Source organism: Vitis riparia, chromosome 1, assembly GCF_004353265.1.
Source record: "Vitis riparia cultivar Riparia Gloire de Montpellier isolate 1030 chromosome 1, EGFV_Vit.rip_1.0, whole genome shotgun sequence".
Taxonomy (NCBI): domain Eukaryota; kingdom Viridiplantae; phylum Streptophyta; class Magnoliopsida; order Vitales; family Vitaceae; genus Vitis; species Vitis riparia.
The window spans coordinates 23,678,838-23,702,125 of NC_048431.1; the positions used below are offsets into that span (position 1 = coordinate 23,678,838).

The 23,288-nt window shown below is 29.4% G+C and overlaps 2 protein-coding genes across 3 annotated transcripts; both read left to right on the forward strand.

Annotated features, from left to right (window-relative positions):
• The first annotated feature begins 5,152 nt into the window (after window positions 1-5,152).
• Window positions 5,153-7,846, forward strand: LOC117923840 (ethylene-responsive transcription factor ERF113). Of its 2 annotated transcripts, none has more exons than XM_034842327.1 (2): window positions 5,153-5,611; window positions 7,022-7,846. In XM_034842327.1, the coding sequence occupies exons 1-2, from the start codon at window positions 5,476-5,478 to the stop codon at window positions 7,609-7,611; spliced, it is 726 nt and encodes a 241-aa protein (XP_034698218.1). In that variant the 5' UTR covers window positions 5,153-5,475; the 3' UTR covers window positions 7,612-7,846. The 2 variants fall into 2 exon arrangements, with proteins under 2 accessions (XP_034698218.1, XP_034698227.1); XM_034842336.1 differs by having other exon boundaries at window positions 5,154-5,611; window positions 7,034-7,846.
• Window positions 7,847-17,146: 9,300 nt separating this feature from the next.
• Window positions 17,147-22,802, forward strand: LOC117905583. Its single transcript, XM_034818740.1, has 5 exons — window positions 17,147-17,407; window positions 20,318-20,681; window positions 21,326-21,396; window positions 22,165-22,263; window positions 22,359-22,802. Exons 1-5 carry the CDS (start codon window positions 17,177-17,179, stop codon window positions 22,464-22,466), a joined length of 873 nt encoding a protein of 290 aa, XP_034674631.1. The 5' UTR covers window positions 17,147-17,176; the 3' UTR covers window positions 22,467-22,802.
• Window positions 22,803-23,288: the final 486 nt, after the last annotated feature.

A 23,288-nucleotide genomic window follows, 5' to 3' on the forward strand; every position in this document is an offset into this window, starting at 1 on the left:
AAAATTTTAAATATTTTAATTATAAATATTACTAAAAAAAAATTATATATTAAATTATAAATTATAAAATGGTTCTTAAATAATAGTCAAAGCTTTCATGTTTTTCAATACAAAATATTAAACTATAATATATTTCTTATTTTAGACAAATATCAAACTTTGAAATGTAATAATTTTTTTTTATTATTATTATTAAAGACCATGCTATAATTTTGTGTGATATGAGATCTTGAGATATCATTGGAAGGATATCATATTCTAGTTGTGCATGATTTACTTTATCATACCCCAATGTAACCTAAATATTGTATGATTTTTATGGAATCGTAGTATCATAGGAAACTGTTTGAATGAAATTATTTGGTTGTTATTGAATGGAGGAAAGAGTTTTTACTTTTAAACGGGGATTTCATAAGTAGTCTGAGTCGATGAATGATTATTTGGATTGTAAGAAGTCAGCGACAAATCCCACGGTGAGCGGTTTCAAGATTGAGACTTATTAAAATCTATTTGTCTTTAAATAGTTCAATAGTTTAAGCAATTAATTGTTATTAACGCAAAGTCTAATTCCTCCTTAAATTGCGTTTGACCACTTGCATTCAAATCACACGAACTTATTCTTTGAATTCTTACTCTTGTTGCTTGTCCTACTCTTTTCAAAATTTCTGACCTTAGATTTTACTTTTAAGAATTGTCAATCCATGTCATTCCATTATAATATTTGATTTTCAATTTTTCAATGCTTTTACATCATCTTTGGAAGGGATGGCAACGGGAGAGGAGCGGGTTTGGGATAAAGACAAATAGGTTCAAGATAGGTTTGAGAAATTTTTTAAAACCCCAAATGAATTTGGATATAGATAATGTGAAATAAAAGATTCTTTCAGTTTTCTTTTTTTATTTTTCATTTTCAACTTTTTTTTAGTATGTATAAAATGTTATTTTTCATGAAAACAAATTATAAATATTTATCTATAAATTATATTAATTTTTCATAAATTTTAAAATTTTAAAAATTAAAAAATTTTAATTCATTTTTTTTCACAAGAATATGCATAAATAAATGGAACAAGTTGGGATGAGGTGACTTATTCCCAACTCCTTTATCATCATTCCTAATTTTTGAAATATTGGAATTAATTGGGATGAGGTGACTTATTCTGAACCCCTCCATTATCATCCCTAATATTTGAAATATTGGAATAAGTTGGGATGAAGTAATTTGTTTCGAACCCTTTAATTATCATCCCTAATCTTTAAAAATATTGGAATGGAGAATATAAATGAGAAGTTTATTTCATCTCCTATTCATTGATGTGTTTGAATTATTTTTAAGAACTATAATAGAAATAAAAAAAATTATTGATATGAAAATAAGTATCTTAATCTCATTAATCTTTTGATTTTTTTTCTTTTATAATATTAGGATTTTTATGTATTGTCAACTTATTTTGATTTTTATTCTTACGTGTGAAACACATCTTTTAACATATAATTAGTGATGATTTTTTTAAAATAAACGTTATAGATCACATTTGGAAGAGAAATCCAGAAAAACACGTCTTTTTGAAAGTGAAAGTATTGTAATTCTTAAATTTGATTGATTCAATTTAAAATAATAAGAATCTTTTACTGTTTTTTTTTTTTTTTGAATTTTTTTATTGGTATTGAGCTTGTTACAAGGCAAAAACTTGTACTTTTTTTAGTTAATAAGACCCATTAGTCAAAATATTAAAAAAAAAGTCCATTATTGAACAAAAGTAAAAAAGCCATTATTTTAAAATACTTTAGTGATTTGAAATCGATATCAACTCAACTATAACCTAAAATGGTATCTCTTTGCTTAATAGAATCCATTTATTTGAAAGGATGGAAAGGGTTTAAACCAATAGATGGAAAACAATTTTTGGTTACGAAACCAAATTGTTTGGACTTGGTGCCCTTCACATCAACTAAGTTTGGAGTAAATTTGACCATTTTTAATTATTTATGAAGGATGACCAATTATAAACGCTTAATGAGAAGGGGTAGGAGAGGGGGTGGGGGTCCATTTTGACAAGAATTAAGAAAAAAAAGTAAACGAACTATTGATGGAGACAAATGGGGAGGTGGTCAAAGAAACCAATTAGGCATGTGCCATGGCTCAAAACCTCCAAGCCTTCTTATATATAAAAATAAAAGAATGGGGGCACATTGAATAAGAAACAAGAGGGTTGTTATGAGGGGAGGCCGGGAGGGGGGTCATCACATGCTGCCCACTGACCAAGTCATGTTACTAGAATCTAGGTTTCAAGGGTAAATTCTAATATTAGAAGGCTAATGTTTGGAGGTCTTGTCAGAGACCAACATGAAAGCATTCCTCAACAATTATTTTGCCTAAATTGTTTGGAGTTGGAACCATGGATTTGGGGTAGAGGGTGGTCAGTGGTGTGGGCATCCGCTCTTATTTCTTTGACATGACAACCTCACATGTAAAATACATTGAAAAAATTCTATGAGACTAAGTCGATGCCTACCGAATTTTGAAGTTTTTAACTTCGACTTCCAACTAATATTTGAAAGGTGGAAGTTTTTAACCTTCACATTGTTTTTGACTTTCTACTTCCAAATTGTTGAAATCCCGTCTCTGAAGTGGAGTTCTTTCTTTGTTTGTTTATTTGATGGTTATCTCTGGGCCAATTAAAATACCTAGTAGAATTTTTCAAAACATTTATTGATTTGACAAGTTTGAATAAAAACTCTTCCCACATTAATTAATTGGTTCATGTGAAATCCCCTTCCAGTCAAAGTCAAAAATAGGTGTTGTATATATCCACATAACATCCGTGTCTATCTGTCTATCTACTTATTAATTAACAAATGTAATAGACGACTTTCTTTGATAACTTCTTCTTTTTTTAATTCACAATTTTTAAATTATTTTTTTTAATGAAAATATGTTTATTTTTAAAATAATTTTGAGGAATTTATTTTACTATTTAAAATATAAAAAATATTTTTTTCCAAGTTTTTACATTATACATAAGTCTATAATATTTTTATGGAGAATAAATGGACAAATATAACGAAAATTGAAAACATGCGATTGCATAATATTTTATTATATGAATATTTATTGGTGAGAAGAAGCATAGATACATAAGGTTTTTAAAAAAATTGAAGAAATATAATTGATGTGAATTCAAATTGATTTTTAATTTCTTCAAAAATCGAGAAAACTTGGATTACAAGGCATAAGGAGTTGGTTAACAAGACATTGAAGGTAATACGATCATTTTGGATTATCTTATGATAAATCATAATTTTTTCAAAAATTTCATGACTATTGATAAATTTTTTAAAAACTTATAAAAACTTAATATAAATATTTAAAAATATTTTTTATAAAAACTTATATTATTAATATTATCTCTTAAAAATTATGATTTTGACTTTGATTTATCTAAAAAAAAATTAGTTTTTAAAAACAATTATTCATTAGTTTTCTTTTCCTCTTGATATCTCATTATTTAAATTTTTTATCAATACTAATCATAATATTTATTTAGAATCAAATTAAATCATTAGTGTAAACTCTGTCTCCCTATTTTTTAAAAGATTGTATAAAGCTTTAAAATAAATTAAAAAAAATTGTTATAGTAATTCAAATTGGCTTTTAGTTCCTCAAAAGATAGAGAAAACTTGGATTCTAAAGCACGAAAGCCGACTTACACGCCACAAAAGTCGACTTACATGTCACAAAGGTTGACATAATCTCATCTTTAAGTTGTCGACTTCTATTAAGCTAAAAACTCTTTTTTGAGTTAATAAGAATTTTTATAATTTTTAACTAATTTTAACAATAATAATAATAATAATAGTTCAAATAATTATTTAAAAATTATAGATAACAATGATGATAAAATATGTTATAATTTTTTCCAAATACTCGGGCAAAGTTGAAAAGCAAACATAAGAAGACAAAGAAGCTACAGAGAAAGATTTGAATTTGAAATTACTGAACAAAGGAGAGAATTTTCTATCCTAGTTCTTTTCAAGTTATTCAAAAGAGGGAAAAAAGGGATTTTGAATGAAGAAAAAAAAAAGCGATGGACCGAAAGGGAAAGAAAAGAACATTAAATCAATAAATCTTATGAAGTGTGATATCATGGGTGACAATTGCAAGGAATCTTCCTTCCACTGCCACACATGTGGCACTACAGATAAGCATTGAAAAAAAATGAAATTCTGTTGAAAATATTTTTATTTTTATTTTTATTATTGGGTTAGACTACACAATTTTTTTAAAAAAAATTCCTTATTCCGATATGTCAAATAGACTATTTTTATTATAAAAAAATTCGAATTTTTTAAAATATATAGTCAATTTATTATTTTAATATGAAATATTAATTTAATGACATATTACATAATTTTATGCAAATTTAATTTTATATAATTTTACGGTGGTTTTATAAAACTTCGTTTGAGAATTGTATTTAAAGATGTTTTTTTTGGAATAAAAATTAGTTTTTAAATTTAAAAATTGTATTTAATAAATTTTTAAAAAATTAATTCCAAAAACATATTATTTTCTAGAATAAATTTAAGGTGTTTTCAATTTTGAAGCAATAACTGAAAATAAGTAAATATTTGAATATATATATATATATATATATATATATATATATGACGTAAAAGTATACACTTTAATAAAAAAATTAAATTTTATATTTAATCTAAAAAATTAAATTTTATTCCTTAAAATAATTGATAGTCACTAGATTTGTCGATCTACTCCTTGGAAAGGCGTCTACAGAGAAACCAGATCGTCTGTCATGGGGTTTACATATAGGAAATAAACCTGTAAATTAGGCATATTTCTACTCATAAATGAAGCTTCAAGGAAGACAGGTGTTGAGCTAATTTAAGGGTTTTTATTTTATTTTTTATTTTTTTTGCGAATTTTAAAATAATTTTATATATATCCATTTTTAACTCTTATGAGGGAACTACTTCACAGGCGCTGATAGGTGACCCTAGCAGATTTATATGCTTTTCCCCTTTTTTTTTTAATAAAAATAAAATTATTTATTTTTTTTTTTGTGTTTTGATCTTGGACTAGAAAAAAGGAAGAAGATAAACCCCAAGCAATGGCCAATAAAAACCCTTATATCCAACCCTATTTTCCCTTTCTAATCTCTCCCTCAAACGACACTCTCCTACTACACCCAACCTCCCACTCAGCTCTTGGATCTCCCTGAATGATTTTCTTTCTGCTTTCTCTCCACCTCCCCACCATTTTCTCCAGCTCATGAGCTGATCAGGGAGGGCTGTTAGAACTGAGTTCTCGAAAAACCAAAAACATATAAACATAAAAGAAAGAAAGTGGATCGAAGGCATGGAAAACGGTCACTTCCTCCAGAAGCATCAGAGGAAAAAGAGATCAAAGCGTACAGTGATGATCAGCAGCAATGGACGCAGCATGATCAGGACATGTCGGCCATGGTTTCGGCTCTTTCTCAAGTGATAGGCACCAGGGACAACAACCCTAGTGCTACTCGTATGGTGCAGTCGGCTGATTCATCTTCAGCTCTCTCTGAATCATCTCAATTACCACCCCAAGATCAAGGTACTACTTCACTAGCTTCAAGGTTTATGCTAAATGGCCTAATTTTGAAGGGTTTTGTCCTTAGTCCTGATCTATCTCTATCACAAGCTTCTTTTTCTTCACTACCCTTTTGTGGATCTGTTGACCATTTTTCTTTTTTGGGAAAAAAATAAAAATAAAATAAAAATAGAAATCTCTGCATTTTATATATATATATATATATATATCAACTATAGCTTTAGCCAAGTTCAGTGTATCCATCTTTTCACACTTATAGATGGATAAATCATATGGTTGAATTGATTGTATACGTGTGTTTGTGACATGCAAACTTCCATGTTTTTATCTTTTGTTTTCCAATCTCAAAGCCAAACATTACATGTGTACTTATGGGGCTAAAGGGTCTGTGATCAATTTTTCAGAATCTCTTTCCCATATATTCTGGTGGATTGTCAGGTTTCTTACCTACCAAACAAAGATCAAATTCAAGTTGTTTGTCTCTTTGGTGGGGTTGGGTTTCTAGCTCTTACTCCATTTTGTCCTATGATTTGATCTCTATTCTATGATTTCTATCATTCTTTCTAGCTTTTTAACACATGTTTACATTTTTTTTAGACGGTACTTTGAACTTTGGAACACTACTTTATGTGACTAATATTGTTTATCAATTTGTTGGACTCCTATAAAATGTTGCCTGCAAATCATACAGGCAGGTTGGTCATTTTTCTAATGCCTGATTAATCCATGCCTAACTCCTGAAGTTTCCTCGAAAACGCCTTAACCTTCAGATGATTCCCACTTTATAATATAAAACTCTTTCCAATTCACCCATTCACATCTAGGGCGTAAGGCTATGTACATATGGTATCATCTGGTGTAAGTTCTAGTCATTTTCCAACTACTCACTATCACTTTAGTGATTTAAAATCCAAACCTCATTCATATTGAATGGAAGGCATGCATTTGATGAGGTCGATTAAAAGAGTTTTTCTTCTCATTTACATAGAGGCATGATGCTATGGTATGATATGAATCGGTTTTCTTTGCCCAGACAAAGTCATATAGTGTAAGTTATCATGATTTTCCAAGTGCTTACTATCATTTCGGCATTACAATGCTAAAATTTTATTCATATTTCACTTGAAAGAAGAGAGATTCTTTTCCCAATTTCAAATAGGGATGTTGTGATGTATCACGTTTCGATGTTGCTTCTTAACGTTTGTCAATTCATGATTTTTTTGGGGTTTCTTTGCACTTACAAGTAAGATATGATGCTACAATATATGTATGCATCATGAATCGATTTTCTTTCTTATTTACTCCTCCAAATAAGCACATACAATATAAGCTATCTTTATTTTCGAAACACTTACTATCTTAGAAGTCATACAAAGCTGCATCTTTAACTTGTAAGCCGTTCATGCATGTGAGTCTCTTGTGAAGGAAATGTGAGGAGAAGGCACTATAGAGGAGTAAGGCAAAGGCCATGGGGGAAATGGGCCGCCGAAATACGAGACCCGAAGAAGGCGGCGAGAGTCTGGCTAGGCACATTCGACACGGCCGAGGATGCGGCCCTCGCCTATGATCAAGCAGCTCTCAGGTTCAAAGGCACCAAGGCTAAACTCAACTTTCCCGAGCGCGTTCAACAACAAACAAGTCAGATTGGGTATTTCATGGACCACGCAGGCATGTTCGACGACCAAAGCCATCGTCCTCCGGCCATGCCGGCGCCTCCTCCGCCCCTTCCTCCTCCGTCGCTGCCACACGAATTTCTTCAGTATGGTCAGCTCCTCTCTAGTAGCAGTGACGCCGATTTCGCTTATTTCAGTTCGAATCTTTACAACCAACCCCAACAGCAACCGCCTTATTTCCCGCAACCGTCGTCCACCACCACCACCACCACTTCTTCGTCTTCTACTACCACCTCGGATCAGTACTACTCTTCTCAGAGCTCGTCCAGCTTCTATTATCCTCACTATGGGGAAGACTTCAATACTAGTTACCACCCACCAAGTGAGTAGCAGCATCTTTATCAAGTCCATTAAAGTACGGGGCTGAAGATATTGTCTTTCTATCTAGTGTTTGCATGAATTATTTTTGTTATTGCCATTGCCAATCAGAATTGGAGTCTCTGAGGTTTTTTGTCACTCTTTTAGAGGCTCACTGGTGCTATGAAAAAGGATTGAGATATGGGATTGGGATTAAGATGTAAAATAGACGATATTTTTCTAAGTATTGGAATTATTATTCTAAATATGTTGTTTAATTTGCATTTATTTAAATGATTCTAAGGGCTTGTTCAAAATTGTTCTAAGAAAGTTTGAGTATGTTTCACACCGATTTTAGAAAGCGCTTTTAGTTTACAAAAATGTTTTTAAAAAATAAAAAAGTTTTTTAATAAATTTTAAAAAACATTTCAAAAATATGAAAAATTATACGTAATATTAGAAAATTATTTATTAGAGTGTATTTGGTACTGATTCTAAAAAGCGTTTTTGACATTTCTAAAACTTTAAAATTTTTATCTTTCAAGTATTAAAAAAACTAAAAATACTTTATAAAATCATTATCAAACGCACTCTTAAAGTGTTTGGGAGTGATTGTAGAAAATATTTTTAACATTTTTAACACTTTAATGATAACAAATTTTAAGTATTAAGTGTTTGAGAGTGATTCTAGAACGGGTTTTTAGCATTGCTAACACTTTAAATGATAAAAAACTTCAAGTATTAAAAATATTAAAAGCATTTTTTAAAATTACTATTAAACGGGTTTTAAAAATATGAAAAACGCTTCCTAAAATTACTATTAAACGGACTCTTATATAATATTTTAATAAGAAATACTTGATGGGTGATTTTTCTAAAAATACCAAAAATACATTTGAGAGTAATTTTAGAAAGCGTTTTCAACCTTTTTAATACTTGAACATAAAAATTTTAAAATATTAAAAACATTTTCTATAATCACGGTCAAATATGCTATAAATATTTTGAATAAAAATACTATCCCACGCTCTTATATATACTTTCTAATGTTTTAAACTTTGGCTGACGACTCATTGAAATAAGGTGTTTAATAATTTAAAAAAAAATTAAAGAATGACTTGAAATGATTTCCAGATAATTCCTTGATATTTTACGTTCCAAAAATTGTACTTTTTTTTTTGGTTATATACAGTGTTTATAATGCTTAAAAGTGCATCTTTACCAAAATTAAGAGTCTATTTGAGAATAATTCTAATTAAAATATTTTTATTTTATAAGAGAATTATTTTGTGTTTAAATATAAACTTAAAAAAGGTGTTTGGATAGTATTTTTAGTATTATATTATATAATTAAAAAGAATTTTTTTTATAAAAAAAATTCACTGAACAAGTAATTGTCTATAATTCAAATCATTTTTCAAAAAATTAAAAAAAAAAATTCAACAATTTAGCAAACACTTTATTTTTATAAAAAGTTTTTTTGAAGTATTATGAACTACTTTTTGTTAATTTCAAAATAACTCCCAAACCTATTTTTAAAATCACATTTAAAATTTAAAATCTAAAGAATCACTTAAATGATTTCTAAATAATAACTTAATAGTTGCTTTCAAAAATCATTTTGTTTTTTATTACATAAGACATTATCATAATTTATGGAGTACGTTTCCTAGTAATTCTAATAAGCGTTTTTAAGCTTTTTAGCACTTAAAAATTTTATCTTTCAAGAATTAGAAGAATTATAAATGTTTTTTCGAATCACTATCAAACATACTTTAAAAGTTCATTTGACAATGTTTTTTAAAGTATTTCTAGTTTTAAAAACACTTAAAAAGGTGAAAAAATGAGTGTTTGTCAATATTTTTAAAATTTTAAAAAAATATTTGGAAGTGTTTTTTAAAAAAGCATTTGGGAGGTGTTTCTTTTTAAAAAAAAAATACATCAAAAATTTTCATATATTTCTAAAATATTATTTTCCACAATCCTCTGTTTCCTTTCATTCTTCACTTCCTTCTCACTTTCCTTTTCTTCTTTAACTTCCCTTTCATAAAAATATTTTTTTTAGTTTTTTTTTCACAATATAAATGTTTATATATTTTTTTCGTATTAAAAGTTTTTGGTTTATTATAATATTTTATTTTTTTAATAAATGGTTTTTTTAGTAATTTATTATTATTAAAAAAAATTATACTTACACGATATATTATCAAAAACACTATTAGAATCATTTTTCTAAATTCTTATAAAAGTGTTTTTTATAAAAGTGTTACAGAAGAAAACATTTTCAATAAAAACACTTATACTGAAAGCAGTGTCAAACGGGTTTTAAGAGTGTTTGATAGTGTCTACTCTTTAGTAAAAGTGTAATTTCTAAAAGTGTTTTTAGGAAAATCATCTAAAGTATAATGATTATAATGATTGATTAAGTGATTTTTCAACCTCATAAATGATTTTCCAAATTTTTTAAAATGTTGTATAAATTTTGTTAAACATTCGATTTAAAAATAAAAACAAAAAGCTTCCTAAACCATTATCAAATATACTTTAAGAATACATTTAAAAATATTTTTATTTAAAATTTTTTAATTAAAATATTTTATATAAAAACCTATTTTTAAATAATCACTTATTAATAGTGTGTTTAATAATTCTAATATTTTAAAAATAACAGTTTTCAAGTATTAGAAAAACTAAAAACACTTTTTAAAATTACTGAAAAACACACATTTTAAGTATTTTTTCAAAAAAAATTTATAAGTATTTTTTTAACTTTCAATAAATTTATTCTTCTAAAAAAAATTGTACTAAAAATGTTTCCTAAAAATTCTTCATCTTTCCTTACTATATATAATAACCTTTAATCGTAACAACCCTCATAAATCGACTGATTTAAATTATAATTTAATCTGGAGAATTGGTAGCCTAACTTCCACAAAGACTAGAGTTATAGTCCTTGAACATGTCGGTTCAAACTTTTCCCCGACAAGCTACACGTGAACTAAAATGTCAATATGTTGGTCTATTTTCTAATAGTTTAGTCACTTTGAAACTCAAATCAAATCTTCATTGACACGAAAGCCTATTGGAAACTTTTTCTTTTTTTCTTTTTTTATTTATTTATATATTATATTTAAATTTCTTTTTCTACAAAAAATCTAAGAAAATCTTATTAAATTAATTTAAAATTTATATTTTATTTTCCCACCTCCCCTGCTTTCTCAACTGAGTCATCGAGATGGAAAATGGAAGAAAAGGTGTGGAATTGAGTGAAAAGTTGGATAATATTATTAGACTTTGGAGTGGCGTGGAACACCGAACACTCGTGCTTTCTTTTTTATAAAAGAGAAAACCCACTTATGTGAACAGGATCGATTGGGCCATGAAGCTATCATTGTAAAATTAATTGAAGTCCATGCAATAAATTTCTTATCTTTTTTTCTTTAAATTATTTTTTAAATCCAATCACGCATGCACACAAATTTAATAAAGAAATATTTAAATATTTTTTTATATATATAATAACAAAAAGTTTTGTTTTTTCTTTTCCTCATTTCCTGCTCCTTTATGGTTAATTTGATTTAATATACCATCTAAGTCACGATCTAATCATTTATGTCCAATAATTTATGTGTCGTCCTTATCATTAGTTCTTGGGTTCCTGTTATTATGACGGCATCCTAGATTATACTTTGATTTATAATTAATTGCTTTAAGACAAATCCTAAATTATATTTGATGTCACGCTAGTTTTTATCTCATTTTATCCTCATTTCTTGTAAGCTCTCGTTATTACGATATTGTCCTAACTCTTAGATTCTATTTCAAATCCATTTGAAACATTTTTTAAAAATGATTTTCTATTTTAAAATAATTCTTATACTCACAAACAAGTTTAGTAAATTTTTTTGGTAAAATTAATATTTCTCATAAATTATTTTTAAAATAGACTCGTTTTAGATTAATTTTGAGGTATTTTAAAGGTTTTTTTAGACTATTCTTACAAATAATTTAAAATATAATAAATAATTTAAAAAAAATTATATCATATATATAGATGCATAACAGTAACAGCAGTGAGAAAACTATTGTAAAATTAAATTATATTTTTAAAAATAATTAAAAGCTACGTTTTTTTTTTTTTTTTAAGAGTGGTCAGTCATGTGAATGCAGATTCAAATATCATGGTTCTATGTAAGCTCCTTTCTGTATTTTCACTTTTTATTTTTTATTTTTTATTTTACTTTTAAATTTATTTATTTATTTTTATAGATTTAGTGCCTTAAAACCTAACATAGATATCACATACATACAAGTCTGACAAGAAAATTTAAAGCAGTGGCGTGCTCTGTGTTGCTGCCTACCCCACAGTAGCCTATACTATATCTACCTTGTCAATTTGGTGGGCACCCATCACCCACGTACATTATACACCAAAAGAATTTTTAAATTAGAAATTTAGAAATTATAAAAAATAATAATAATAATAATAAAAACGGAAAAAGGGAGATCTTGTACATGTGCAATGGACCAACAAGAAAGATAATTGCCTATTTGCCTCCCATCCCATGTGAGCCTAACTACTAGTTAGGAATTTATACATGATTTTTGTAAATTTTCTTTTGATAATATGGGAAAATTCATTGAACCTGTGGCCAAATGCTTTGGGTTTAATATAAGAGAGATGATATTATTTTTTCTAATCATAATTTTGATTTTTTTTAATTATCTCTCATTGAAAAAAATATATATATATTTTTTATTTTTTATTAGGGTTTAAGTTAGAACACAATAATGTATATGTACAACTTTAAAATATGTATCCATTGATTAAAAGGTTGAAAACTCCTCCCTTCCATGGAGAAAATCTAAAATGGATGTGACCAATTTAGGGTGGGTATGATTTCCTTTGAGAAACTTAAAATAATTGTTGAATGAAGTGTAAAGAAAGAATATGTCGGATTGATTCAAAGTTGAAATCTTTGTACTTCAATGAAAAAATATCTAAAACTCAGTATGACTTTTTAGTCCTCGTAACGTTAAAATACGTCTATAATGATTACATGTTGAAAACTTCTTTTCTAAGTAAGGACAATCTAAAATAGGTATGACCAATTTATGATGGATATAATTTTTTTTCAATGAAAAAATTTATTTTTAATATATATTTGTCGTTATAACTTTAAAATACGTTTACAATAATCAAAGGTTGAAAACTTCTTCCCCATCAATAAAATCTAAGATGATATGATTAATTTAGAGTGGGTGTAACTTTTTTCTAATTAAAAAATTAAAACAATTATTGAATATAGATTATAGAAGAAAAAAATTGACTAACAACTTGAACTAAATATGTTCTACCCTTTTATTTAAATTTTATTTCGAGAGATAAATCTCATATGTTTGATCCTATATCTTAACTTTTTTTTTATTGTTTATCTTTCTCCGATAATATGAGATGTTACAGTTCAAAATACAGTATTAAGAAAAGAAAATTGATGATAAGTAGACTAAATTTGTATGAACTTTGTCTCTAAAAATAGATTTCTTATACTTTATCTTATGTCTTAACTTTTTAATCTCATCATTTCTTTTTCCTCCGAGAATATGGGATATCACAACACGAGGCTTCTGTTTATTTATTTATAGGAATCAAACTTTTTAAGGATATTAGCTCGTTATTATACATTTGTGGAAACATTCCCTCCGTCAATTTAAAGTTTGGATCAAGTTGGTATACATGTATCAATCGAAAGATAAGAATTAGAATAATAATGGGATCAAAGAGAGGAGTCATCCACACAGGTACAAAAGGCAAAGCTCGATCAGGCTTACAATCACTCACTCACTAAGATAGAGATAGAGACAGTAAATTTGTCTTTACGCAACATCATATCATAAAAACACCAACTTGGCCAAAAGCCTAATCATATAAATCTGAGGCCTCATCCCCACCTCCAAAATCCCCATGGCATGCAGCAACTACTATTGAAATGTCACGCCATAGTGATTGTAAAAATCCACTTTGGGCCACACCCATATTCATAACATCATATCAAAGCAACTATCAGTAGCCAAAAGCAGGCGCATGTTTCTTAAAAACATTTTTTTTTTGTTTGTATATTACTTCAAATTAGATTAAGTACAATGACTTTAAAAAATATATATTAAGATATCGGATGTGTGTATAGTGACTTCATCAAATATAAGTGAAAAAAAACATTTTTTAATATTCGTATGTTAGAATTTGTTCACAATAATTTTAGAAAGCATTTTATAATCTTTCAAATATTTGAAAACAATTTTTTTTTAAATATTATAAAAATAAAAAACGTTTTATAAAAACATTTTACATTCTTTCCCTATCAAGCTTTTCCCCAACCACACCTAAATTTTTAAACACAATGTGGCCCAAGCTTTTATCTCCATCTCTTCCTCAATCATGATGATCATCATCTTATTCAGAGTAGTGAGTCAAAATCAAATCAAAATTGGCAAAAACTCGCGGAACCCACAAGAGGAATGTGGTGTCATTTTCAGTGGAAATAAAATGGTAAGGTTCATGCATTCAGACACACTTCTTTCCCCATCAATCAAAATCAATGGCTCCTAGCCTCCTACCTCTCTTTTCCAACGTTCCATAAAACCCATCATGAAAGCATAACATACCTCCAAAAATAAATAAATAAATAAATAAATTAATAATCCTTAGTATTATGGAAAAGGGTTGGCCCCAAGATGAGATTCCAATTTTTCCAAATATAATCATGTGTGTTTCATGGTACTTTTATCTCCCAAAAAAAGTATCATAATGATTGTTATAAAAATATACAAATTAAATTAGTGGCAATATATAGAATAAATAAATAAATTATAAAAAAATTATTTGATTGTCTGAATGGAACTTTTTCTTCTTCATTTTTTTCCCTTTTTGTTCTTATTTTTAAATACAATAATGGGAAATGTCTTTTTTAATTTTCTAATATATTTTTAATTTTTAACTAACTATTCTATGAATTACAGTTCCCACTTTAGGAATTAAATAAATATTAAATTATTTATCAATAATTTTTAACTCATCCATTTTTAATTAAAAAAATCCTAACATAAAAATAAAAAATTAAAACAAAAAAACCGAAACAAAACATAAACAGAAAAGGTGAAGCGGATAACGGATGGAAAAGAAGGAAGCTTCCACAGTTGGTGGCAAAGAGACAAAGAAGAGTACACGTAAGCGGCGTGAAAGCTGACGTGGGCGGTTTTTTCGATGCAAGCGTGGGATGATAAGATGATAATGCGGCCGCATGGGACCATTTTTTTTTTTTATGTTATTTTTTTCTTCGCTTTCTTTTTTCGAATTTGTACATCATTTTTTTCAGCTCGCTTTCGGCTTCTCGCGTCAAATTTTGCGGCTGCCTTCTTCTTCCTTTTCAAACATGTTTTTCCACCTTTAAGAAATGGAAAATGCCAACGTGGCAGACCGTACTCAACGTCAGCCGTTGGTGTGGTCTGAAATTTGAACCGTGGAATAATAATAGCACACCGTCCGGATTGATTTTAGTTAATGGTGACCCCTTTGTTAAAAACTATTTTTAAAAAAATTATTTAATATCTAAATATAAATAAAAAATAGTAGTATTTATGCTAAAATATTTATAAAAAATAATATTAAAACAAATAAAACTTCATCTTTTAAAATTTATCATATACTTAAATTAAATTAATTATATGCTAATAACAAAATTACATATAAATATTTAATTTAAATTATGATCAAACATTCATTTTTTTCAATTCATATAACGGTTTATTCCAACGTTTTAAGAGAACAAAATTATAAAATAATTTAGAAGAATATAAAGGAAAGGTCTTCAAGGGATGTTCAAAGCTTCTTTAAAACTTCAACTAATATTTCAACTAATGTTCGATCTAAAAATTTTAAGATCAAAATATGAAAATGACCTATTTCAATATGAAATCAAACTAACACAAGCCCTTGTACCATGTTGTTTAAGTCAAGTTAAAGTCCAAACTACACCAAAGCCTAAATCGAACCAAAACTCAAGTTATGTCAAGGTTTAAGTCAAAATAAGGTTAAAGTCGAGTTAAGATCAAGTCAAGTCTAAATCATACTAAGCCTTAAATTAAACAAAAATTCAAGTCATGCTTAAGACCAAGTCACAATAAGACTTATGACCAAACTAAGTTTAAACAGCTTGAAATTAATCTTCTTCAAACCTTTAATTAATAATTATAAAATAAGTTGCTAGATGACAAAATAAACTTTAGATCTCCATATCAAACATCTTCAAGCCTTGGATTGACAATTATAAAAGGAATAATCAAATGGCAAGATAAAGCTTAAGCCATTCAAAATCAAACTTCTTCCCACCCTCAATCAATAACTACAAAAGGAATAATCAAATGACAAAATAATTCTTCTTTAAACAAATAAAAATTCAATTCAACCATCCATCCATATATATATATATAGTGGTTTGGGAAATATAACAAAGAGTATAAAAAAAATATTCAAAAAATCACTAAACACTTAATTTCTATAAAGACACGTTTGATATTTTATAGTCTTTGGGCCCATTATATGAAATGGTAGGTTTTAAATCATAATTGTAGCCTCCCCCTTCCCATTTTTTTCCTCGTACCTCAAATATGTGAGTATTACAGCCTTTGGACCCATCAGATGAAATTGAGGGTTTTAAAACATTAACCGTCCCCCATTATTTTCCTCGTATTCGTACATCATTTCATCGATTAACTTTCGGCTATTCATGTCAATTTTTGCGGCCACCGTCTCTTTCCTTCTTCAAACATGTCATTCATTTTATGAAATGGGTCCATGAAATATTTATAACGACGGAGAATCATGCCCAACTCAAAATCTCCACCATCGACAAAAATTAAATTTAAATTATATTAGAAGTGTTTTCTAAAAATATTGTCAAATTGACTAACAATAATAATTATAGAAAAAGTTTTTAGTTTGTTTTTTAAAAAAAATATTTAAGTGTTTTGAAGAAATTTAAAAAATATTTTTTAAAACCTAAAAAATTACTTATAATGTTTTTCAGATAAACACTTGACAAGTGATTCTTTTAAAAGCATTTTCAGATAAAACACTTCAAATAAAAACACTCTCAAATGCATCCTAACTCAATAAAGAACATTTTTTATACAAGTGCTATATGCAAAAACGTTACAAGCTAAAAGCGTTTTAACAAAAATTACTCCCAAACAGACCCTTTGAAAAAATGAAAAGATATGTAACCCGCCCTTTTTCAGACGGCAATGAAATATGCCTGTGAAACCAACCTGGGCCTGACAGAAGGGCTAGCCCAGATTCCACATTTAAACGAAGCCCAACCTCTTATCAACTCAATTCTCGGATAACAACTTGGGCTAAAATCGGCCTGAACTTGAACAAGCTTCAGCCCAGGACATTCAGGGCCCAAGGTTGAGCCCAACAAATTGTAAGGGAAACTACTATACCCGCTTCGTGATAGAGACATGTGTCATGTGAAGTTTAAAAATTATCCAAGCCAAAAGATTAATTAAATAATAAAGAAAAAAGGGAAAAAAACACATGGCTCTAAGGCTGTTGTCTGCAACCTTCGTCACTGTTCCCAAACTTCAAATCTCGAAGAAGCGCGACGGCTTTACCGAAGCTAGGGTTTCGTCATCGTCGTCGATTTCTAGTATTTCGCGTAAAACCGGATCGATAAAATGTCAGGCTTTGGGAGAGAGCTCTGTTGATGGAGTCGTTTATCAAGGAACTTACGGTCCATGGACCGTTGATTCCTCCGACGTCCGAGAGGTACTCCGTCGTCTTCTTCTTCTGGTTTTGAATTCATGTATTTTTCGTGCTGTTTGTTTTTGGAATTGACTTGTTTTGCGAGCAATTACTGGTTAGGTTTTAACCTTGGGAGGTTTTGAGTAATGAATGGATTGATTTCTGAAATTCTAGCTGTTTTGGATGTAAGTTGTGGATAAATTTTGAGGATGATTGTTGTTATAAAGGTGCTACATCACTTGAAATCTTTCTCTGGTTTGGTTATGCAGAAAATGAACATTCATAGGATGTAATTTTACATCAAATAAGGACCTTTTCCTATAAGCTGTTCAAATTGGACAGCATTGATCTGTTTTATAGTTATGTACTACGAGTTGGAGTTAATAGAATTTTCAATATGATTTGAGCATATTTGTCAAAGATTAAGGCATATACTTAATTTCAAAATGCTTCCTTGGCTTGTTTCCTGCTTAGATCCAGTAGCATGTGCTGTAATTTTTTTAACAAAATGAAGACATCTATTTTATGTGCTAATTTGGTGAAACAGATAAGCTAGTCTGACTGGTATGGATAGCATTACTCGAAACGATATATGATCATTATGATAGGATACAATCTTTTATTGTGAAATGATATAATGTTACCACACAGAAACATTGACTATTGTTGATGGTTTTTAAAAAATTATTGACATCATCATATGAGGAAGAGTTAATTTGAACATGATTGCTCTTGTAATGAATACTGGGGACCTGATATTTGAATAATTTGAATGTTGAGCTTGACGATGATGGTAAATGACTACTTTTACTTAATATATTAGTTTTCCTTTCTCTATGTTTTCCCCTTTTTCCTTTGTAGAATAGGGAATGATGATGAATTTGGAAAGTTCGTGCTTGAAAATAGCATATCAACATATGGCAACATGATGATAGTTTCTTTTTTTGGTAGATTGGTGGAAGACTTTCAGCAACTTGGAATATTTGATATAATTGTATTTATTAGTAACACTAGTTGGAATTTGAAACAAAAAAGTTCAAAAAGTGTATGTTGCAACTATATGTTTAATATTGATGCATGCATATATTTACCTATTTGAACCCTACTATCCTTCATGAAATTAGTTCTATATATGCTCACATATTTGTTTCCATTTATCTTTCATTATGTAAAAGAAATTTATGATGCATACAAGAAAAATAGTAACACTACAATTTGACAACTATGGGTCTTTTTTTTATTTTCCATGTGTTTGTTTTAAAATGCTATGGATCTGTATATATCCATATTGAATTTAAACAAACTTTCAGTAACATTTCCAATGTCAAATATTAGAGAAACAAAGGGTATATTAGGAAATTGTTTTCAAAAACAGTTTTCTGTTTTTAAAAAAAAAATAGAAAAACATGTTTGGCCACCAAAATACATAAAATAGTTTTTTGTTTTTAAAAACATAAACAAGGTCAAATCTGATAACATATTTAGTTGTTTCACTTGTTTTCTAAAGAGTGTTCTAAAAAATAGACCAATATAAAGAATGATTGAAAATGAAGTATTACAGATAAAAGTTATTTTTAGAAAATATTTGAAAACATAGAAAACAGGTTAAAAATATTTAAAGTTCTCAAACAAACTTTTGTTCTACAACACATCATAGAACAAACAGTTTTCAAAAGAAGTTCTCAAAAACTATTTTTCAAAATTGCTTTTTAAAACACTTCTCAAACAATGTCTAAATTTTCCAACCTGAGCATGCATACCAGCATTATAGAGCGTCTCACAAACTGAATTCTTCTATCTTTGGATTTGCACTATTGTTGTATTTAGCACTTGAGTACTTGGAGTTTGCTGTGAACTATTGTTTCAAGTTATAAGATATCTTATGCGGCGGAAAATATAGATAACCCCATTTTGGAAGTCTGTGAATTTATTAATCAATCCATGTCATTTGATGCCCTTATTATTCATTAATCATGCAATTGATTGGATATTTAAGATAATATGAGAATTAGTTTGAGGTTCGCCAACTTTCGGAAAGTAGGAAGTTCAATTAAAGTGAGAGTGTCAACTAGGTTAACATTTTTATGATGCTAATACAATTAAACTTTAGTAAGCCCAAGCTGATTAATAACTATTACCTGGGATACCAGAAGTTTGGGTTTTTTTTTAAACAATAGAAGACAATTGGGCTTTTCCAAGCATGGAACTTACTGTATGGCCATTGGTGTCCTAGTGAGCATTTTGCACACTCACATCAGCCTTATGATTTGCTGGAAAGTTCTTTATCCGGGGACAGCCCCTAAAATAGCTGCCTACAATCAAAATAAGTGTGGGATAGCTGGCTGAGGTTTTTGGTCAAATAATGATTAAAAATGTTATGATTGTATGTGATTTGTGGTCTGGAATTAGAAGGCAAAACCAATTTATGAGAGTTTATGGACATTAACATAAGCTCAAAATGTGTAAAATTAATAATATTATCTTGGATGAACTCAAATGCTTCTACCATGATTTAATTATCTTATTATAAAATGTGCATATGGCATCAGATGCAAAAATTTCCCAGAATCTAAGACAGTCAGAGACAGCTATTTGTCTTTAAGTTTGTGTATGTATATCAAAGAATGCGGGGTAAAAGGTCTTAACTTGAGAACAGGTTAAATTCCCATTTTGACATTAAAAAATAAATAAATGCAACTCATTTTTTATGTATCCGAGCAAGAGCAAGTGTTGGACCCAGGTGCAGATAGAGCCATTAATGTGTCAAAAACTGTGATGGTGGTTTTTCTCTTCTTTTTGTTTTTTTCCAGTCTTCTAAGATTTTTTAATCATGTCGCACATTTCATGGAAATTATCCAGATAGATGCTGTTATAGATTTCACAATCATTGAACTCAGATACTGATGTATCATGGTACTTTGCTGTATGTGGCAGGTGATTTTATACAGGTCAGGGCTAGTGACTGCTGCTGCTTCATTTGTAGTTGCTGCTTCAGCTGCTTTTTTGCCTGAGAACTCTTTACCTAGCAATGTAATCAATGAAAATCTTGATTTGCTTTATACACTTGGAGCTGGAGGATTGGGCTTATCTTTATTTTTGATTCACATCTATGTGACTGAGATTAAGCGCACTCTTCAAGCACTATGGGCACTTGGTGTAGTTGGATCTTTAGCAACATACACGAGCCTTGCACAACCAACTGGTGAGAACTTAATACAGTATGTTATTGACAACCCAACAGCTGTGTGGTTCATTGGCCCTCTTTTTGCAGCACTGACTGGACTTGTCTTCAAGGAAGGTAATTCAGTACATATGTTATCTGCTTCCATATAATGGTTTTGGTTATGGACATTTTTTTCAATTCTAATGAATTAGAATGGTGTGAAAGCGCCTCAATCCTTCGGATACTAATCTTCACTGATATTCTTTTGATATTTTTACTCAATATAGTCCTTTTTAGAATGTTAAAAAGTTGGTTTCTACCCTTGGGAATCTTCAGGAAAGTTAAAAGGTTGAGAGAACAAAAAGAGTAAGCAAAAAGTAGATGCAAGATCTTTATTTGTTCATATTTCAAAAACCAAATTGATGAGAAGATTCCATGGCGCCCTCTGTTTCTAGCCAAATGTTCCTTGTTTAAAATTACAGGTATTACCTATAACTGAATTTTTTTATTGTTTTGAAATTATGCACTAGCAACTCTAGTACTGTCATAAGTCGTATTTGGGCCTTGTATATCTGATAAAATGTCTTTGGTTAGCACCATTACTAGAACTTTCCATTTCCCTTTGGAAGTGGTAAAGCCATAACTCACCATTTAAAAGTGTAATTTAACAATGCTTATTTGGTCATCTCGTATCTGTCTTGTCCCTGGTTTCATATTTGTTCTATATAAAGCTTATTCTCACTACAAGCTCAATCCTGGCACTTGTATTTTGGGATCAGGCCTTTGCTATGGAAAGCTGGAAGCCGGTATTCTCACCTTCATTATCCCCACTGTTCTTCTTGGGCACCTGGTATTGCAACTTCTTCAGAATGACCCATTCGATTTTTTTATTTATGCAGTTCATGTTAATGCAGTACAAACCTGTCTATCTGTCTAAGTTGGGGATTGCAATTCCTTAGAATGGTCATTGGATTAAAATATTGACAATTTTGCTGAGCAGCTATAACCACATCTCTGAACCTCATCCATAAAGGAGATGCCATCATTGTTACATTGTTTTGATGTTTTCTTCCACCTCTTGCTTTTTGTGGGCAACCTGAAAGGTTTAAAAACTGGCTTCATAAACTATTTATAGAATGATTGTTCCGGCCTTTTTTGTTCCTTTGCTTGGTTGGCATTTAGCTTCTAAACATTTTTACATTGGTTACATCAAAGATATAGGTGTTTGAGAAGCCTCCTAGAACTGCATTTGAACTCACCTAGGAACCAGCTGTGGATATAATGGACTTAACTGGCTTTTCTTTTTCATTTTCAGAATATGGTATTTTTTTCCAAATCAAGCCACAATCCTAGGGACTTAACTGGCATGGTCATTTTGAATGCCATGCCAGTCCTTTTGCTTTTGAAATAGATCATCTCATCAGCAATCATCATTGTATTTTATTGATCAAAATGCAAATCCAATACGTGATAAGTTATGTATGAATAGGTATCATACCCATTCCTCCAGGATTGTAACACGGAACCTTGATTTTTGGTTAAACCCTTAAGTTATATTAATATTCGTAGCTCTCAAACTGTCTCATCTGGATCTGACTGCTTCACTTGAAATATACAGACGGGCATAATGGATAATGGAGTAAAACTTACTCTTCTGGCTTCTTGGATGGCACTCTTCGTGATATTTGCAAGCAGAAAGTTCACTCAGCCTATCAAGGTATAAAATCCCAATCGATGCTGGTAGTCTCTATCTAGTAACCTTCATGGTATTTATCGGACATCACACACTGACATCTCTCCTTTACTTTCAAGGATGACATTGGCGACAAATCTGTATTCATGTTCAATGCCCTTGCGGAAGAGGAAAAGATGGCTTTGATTGAGAAGCTTGAGCAACAAAAATTGAAGAACCTTAAATAGAAATGGACGGTTGCCAACAATGACTTATGCATCAAGACAGGGTTTTGTATCAACTCAAATCAAACAATTATCTCAGGGATCGGTAATGTAAACTAGGATTCTTATCCCACTGGCTCTAATATTCTTACATTTTAGCTTATGAATCTAAGTTTTTTTATTTATTTAGAGGTTCATATGATGCAATTCAACCTCTGAGTCTATTTCATATACTAATGATGTTAATGAAAGAACTAGTTAGACTAGGCAATAGAGCAACCCCATCCAGAAACCAAGTTGACTTCCTGCTTAGGATGTTTCAACCACATAATTTTATATGGTTAAATCCAGGTTGTACTTTATACAAAGTAATATCGGATGGAAAAAGCAATAGCCATATGTAAAATGAAATTGAATGTTGTAAATTTTTGGGATCATGTGGTTATAATGGAGTTTCATGTTACGAATCCTAAAAATTCAAAAAAAAATTATAGGCATTCATAGTAAAACAAATAATATGTTTTAACTGCCATCTAAAACAGAGGGAAATACTCGTACTGTTTGCTAACCACCCTAATGCTATTGTGGAAAGAAAAAGCTAATAAACATCATAGTTTTAAAAGGGGCATATCAATGAACTGAAATGTGATATAAGATGCATCTCAATTTTATAATATGATTCAAAAAATAATCCACTTAATAAAAAATTTAGGATTACAAGCATATAAAAGAAATATTTAATTAAAAAATAATCAAATTATATAAATTTCAAAAATAAAAATGCTTATAAGGCAAAAGGAATATAGTTGACAAGACATGCCTCCTCAACAAGGCACTTATCTTAGC

Excerpts from the sequence above, each read along its gene's own strand:
- LOC117923840 (XM_034842327.1), top strand. The coding sequence starts at position 5,476 with ATGTCGGCCATGGTTTCGGCTCTTTCTCAAGTGATAGGCACCAGGGAC. Across the intron at positions 5,612-7,021 it reads ATTACCACCCCAAGATCAAG|TCTCTTGTGAAGGAAATGTG; the intron begins GTACTACTTCAC and ends CATGCATGTGAG.
- LOC117905583 (XM_034818740.1), top strand. The coding sequence starts at position 17,177 with ATGGCTCTAAGGCTGTTGTCTGCAACCTTCGTCACTGTTCCCAAACTT. Across the intron at positions 17,408-20,317 it reads ATTCCTCCGACGTCCGAGAG|GTGATTTTATACAGGTCAGG; the intron begins GTACTCCGTCGT and ends TGTATGTGGCAG. Across the intron at positions 22,264-22,358 it reads AGTTCACTCAGCCTATCAAG|GATGACATTGGCGACAAATC; the intron begins GTATAAAATCCC and ends TTTACTTTCAAG.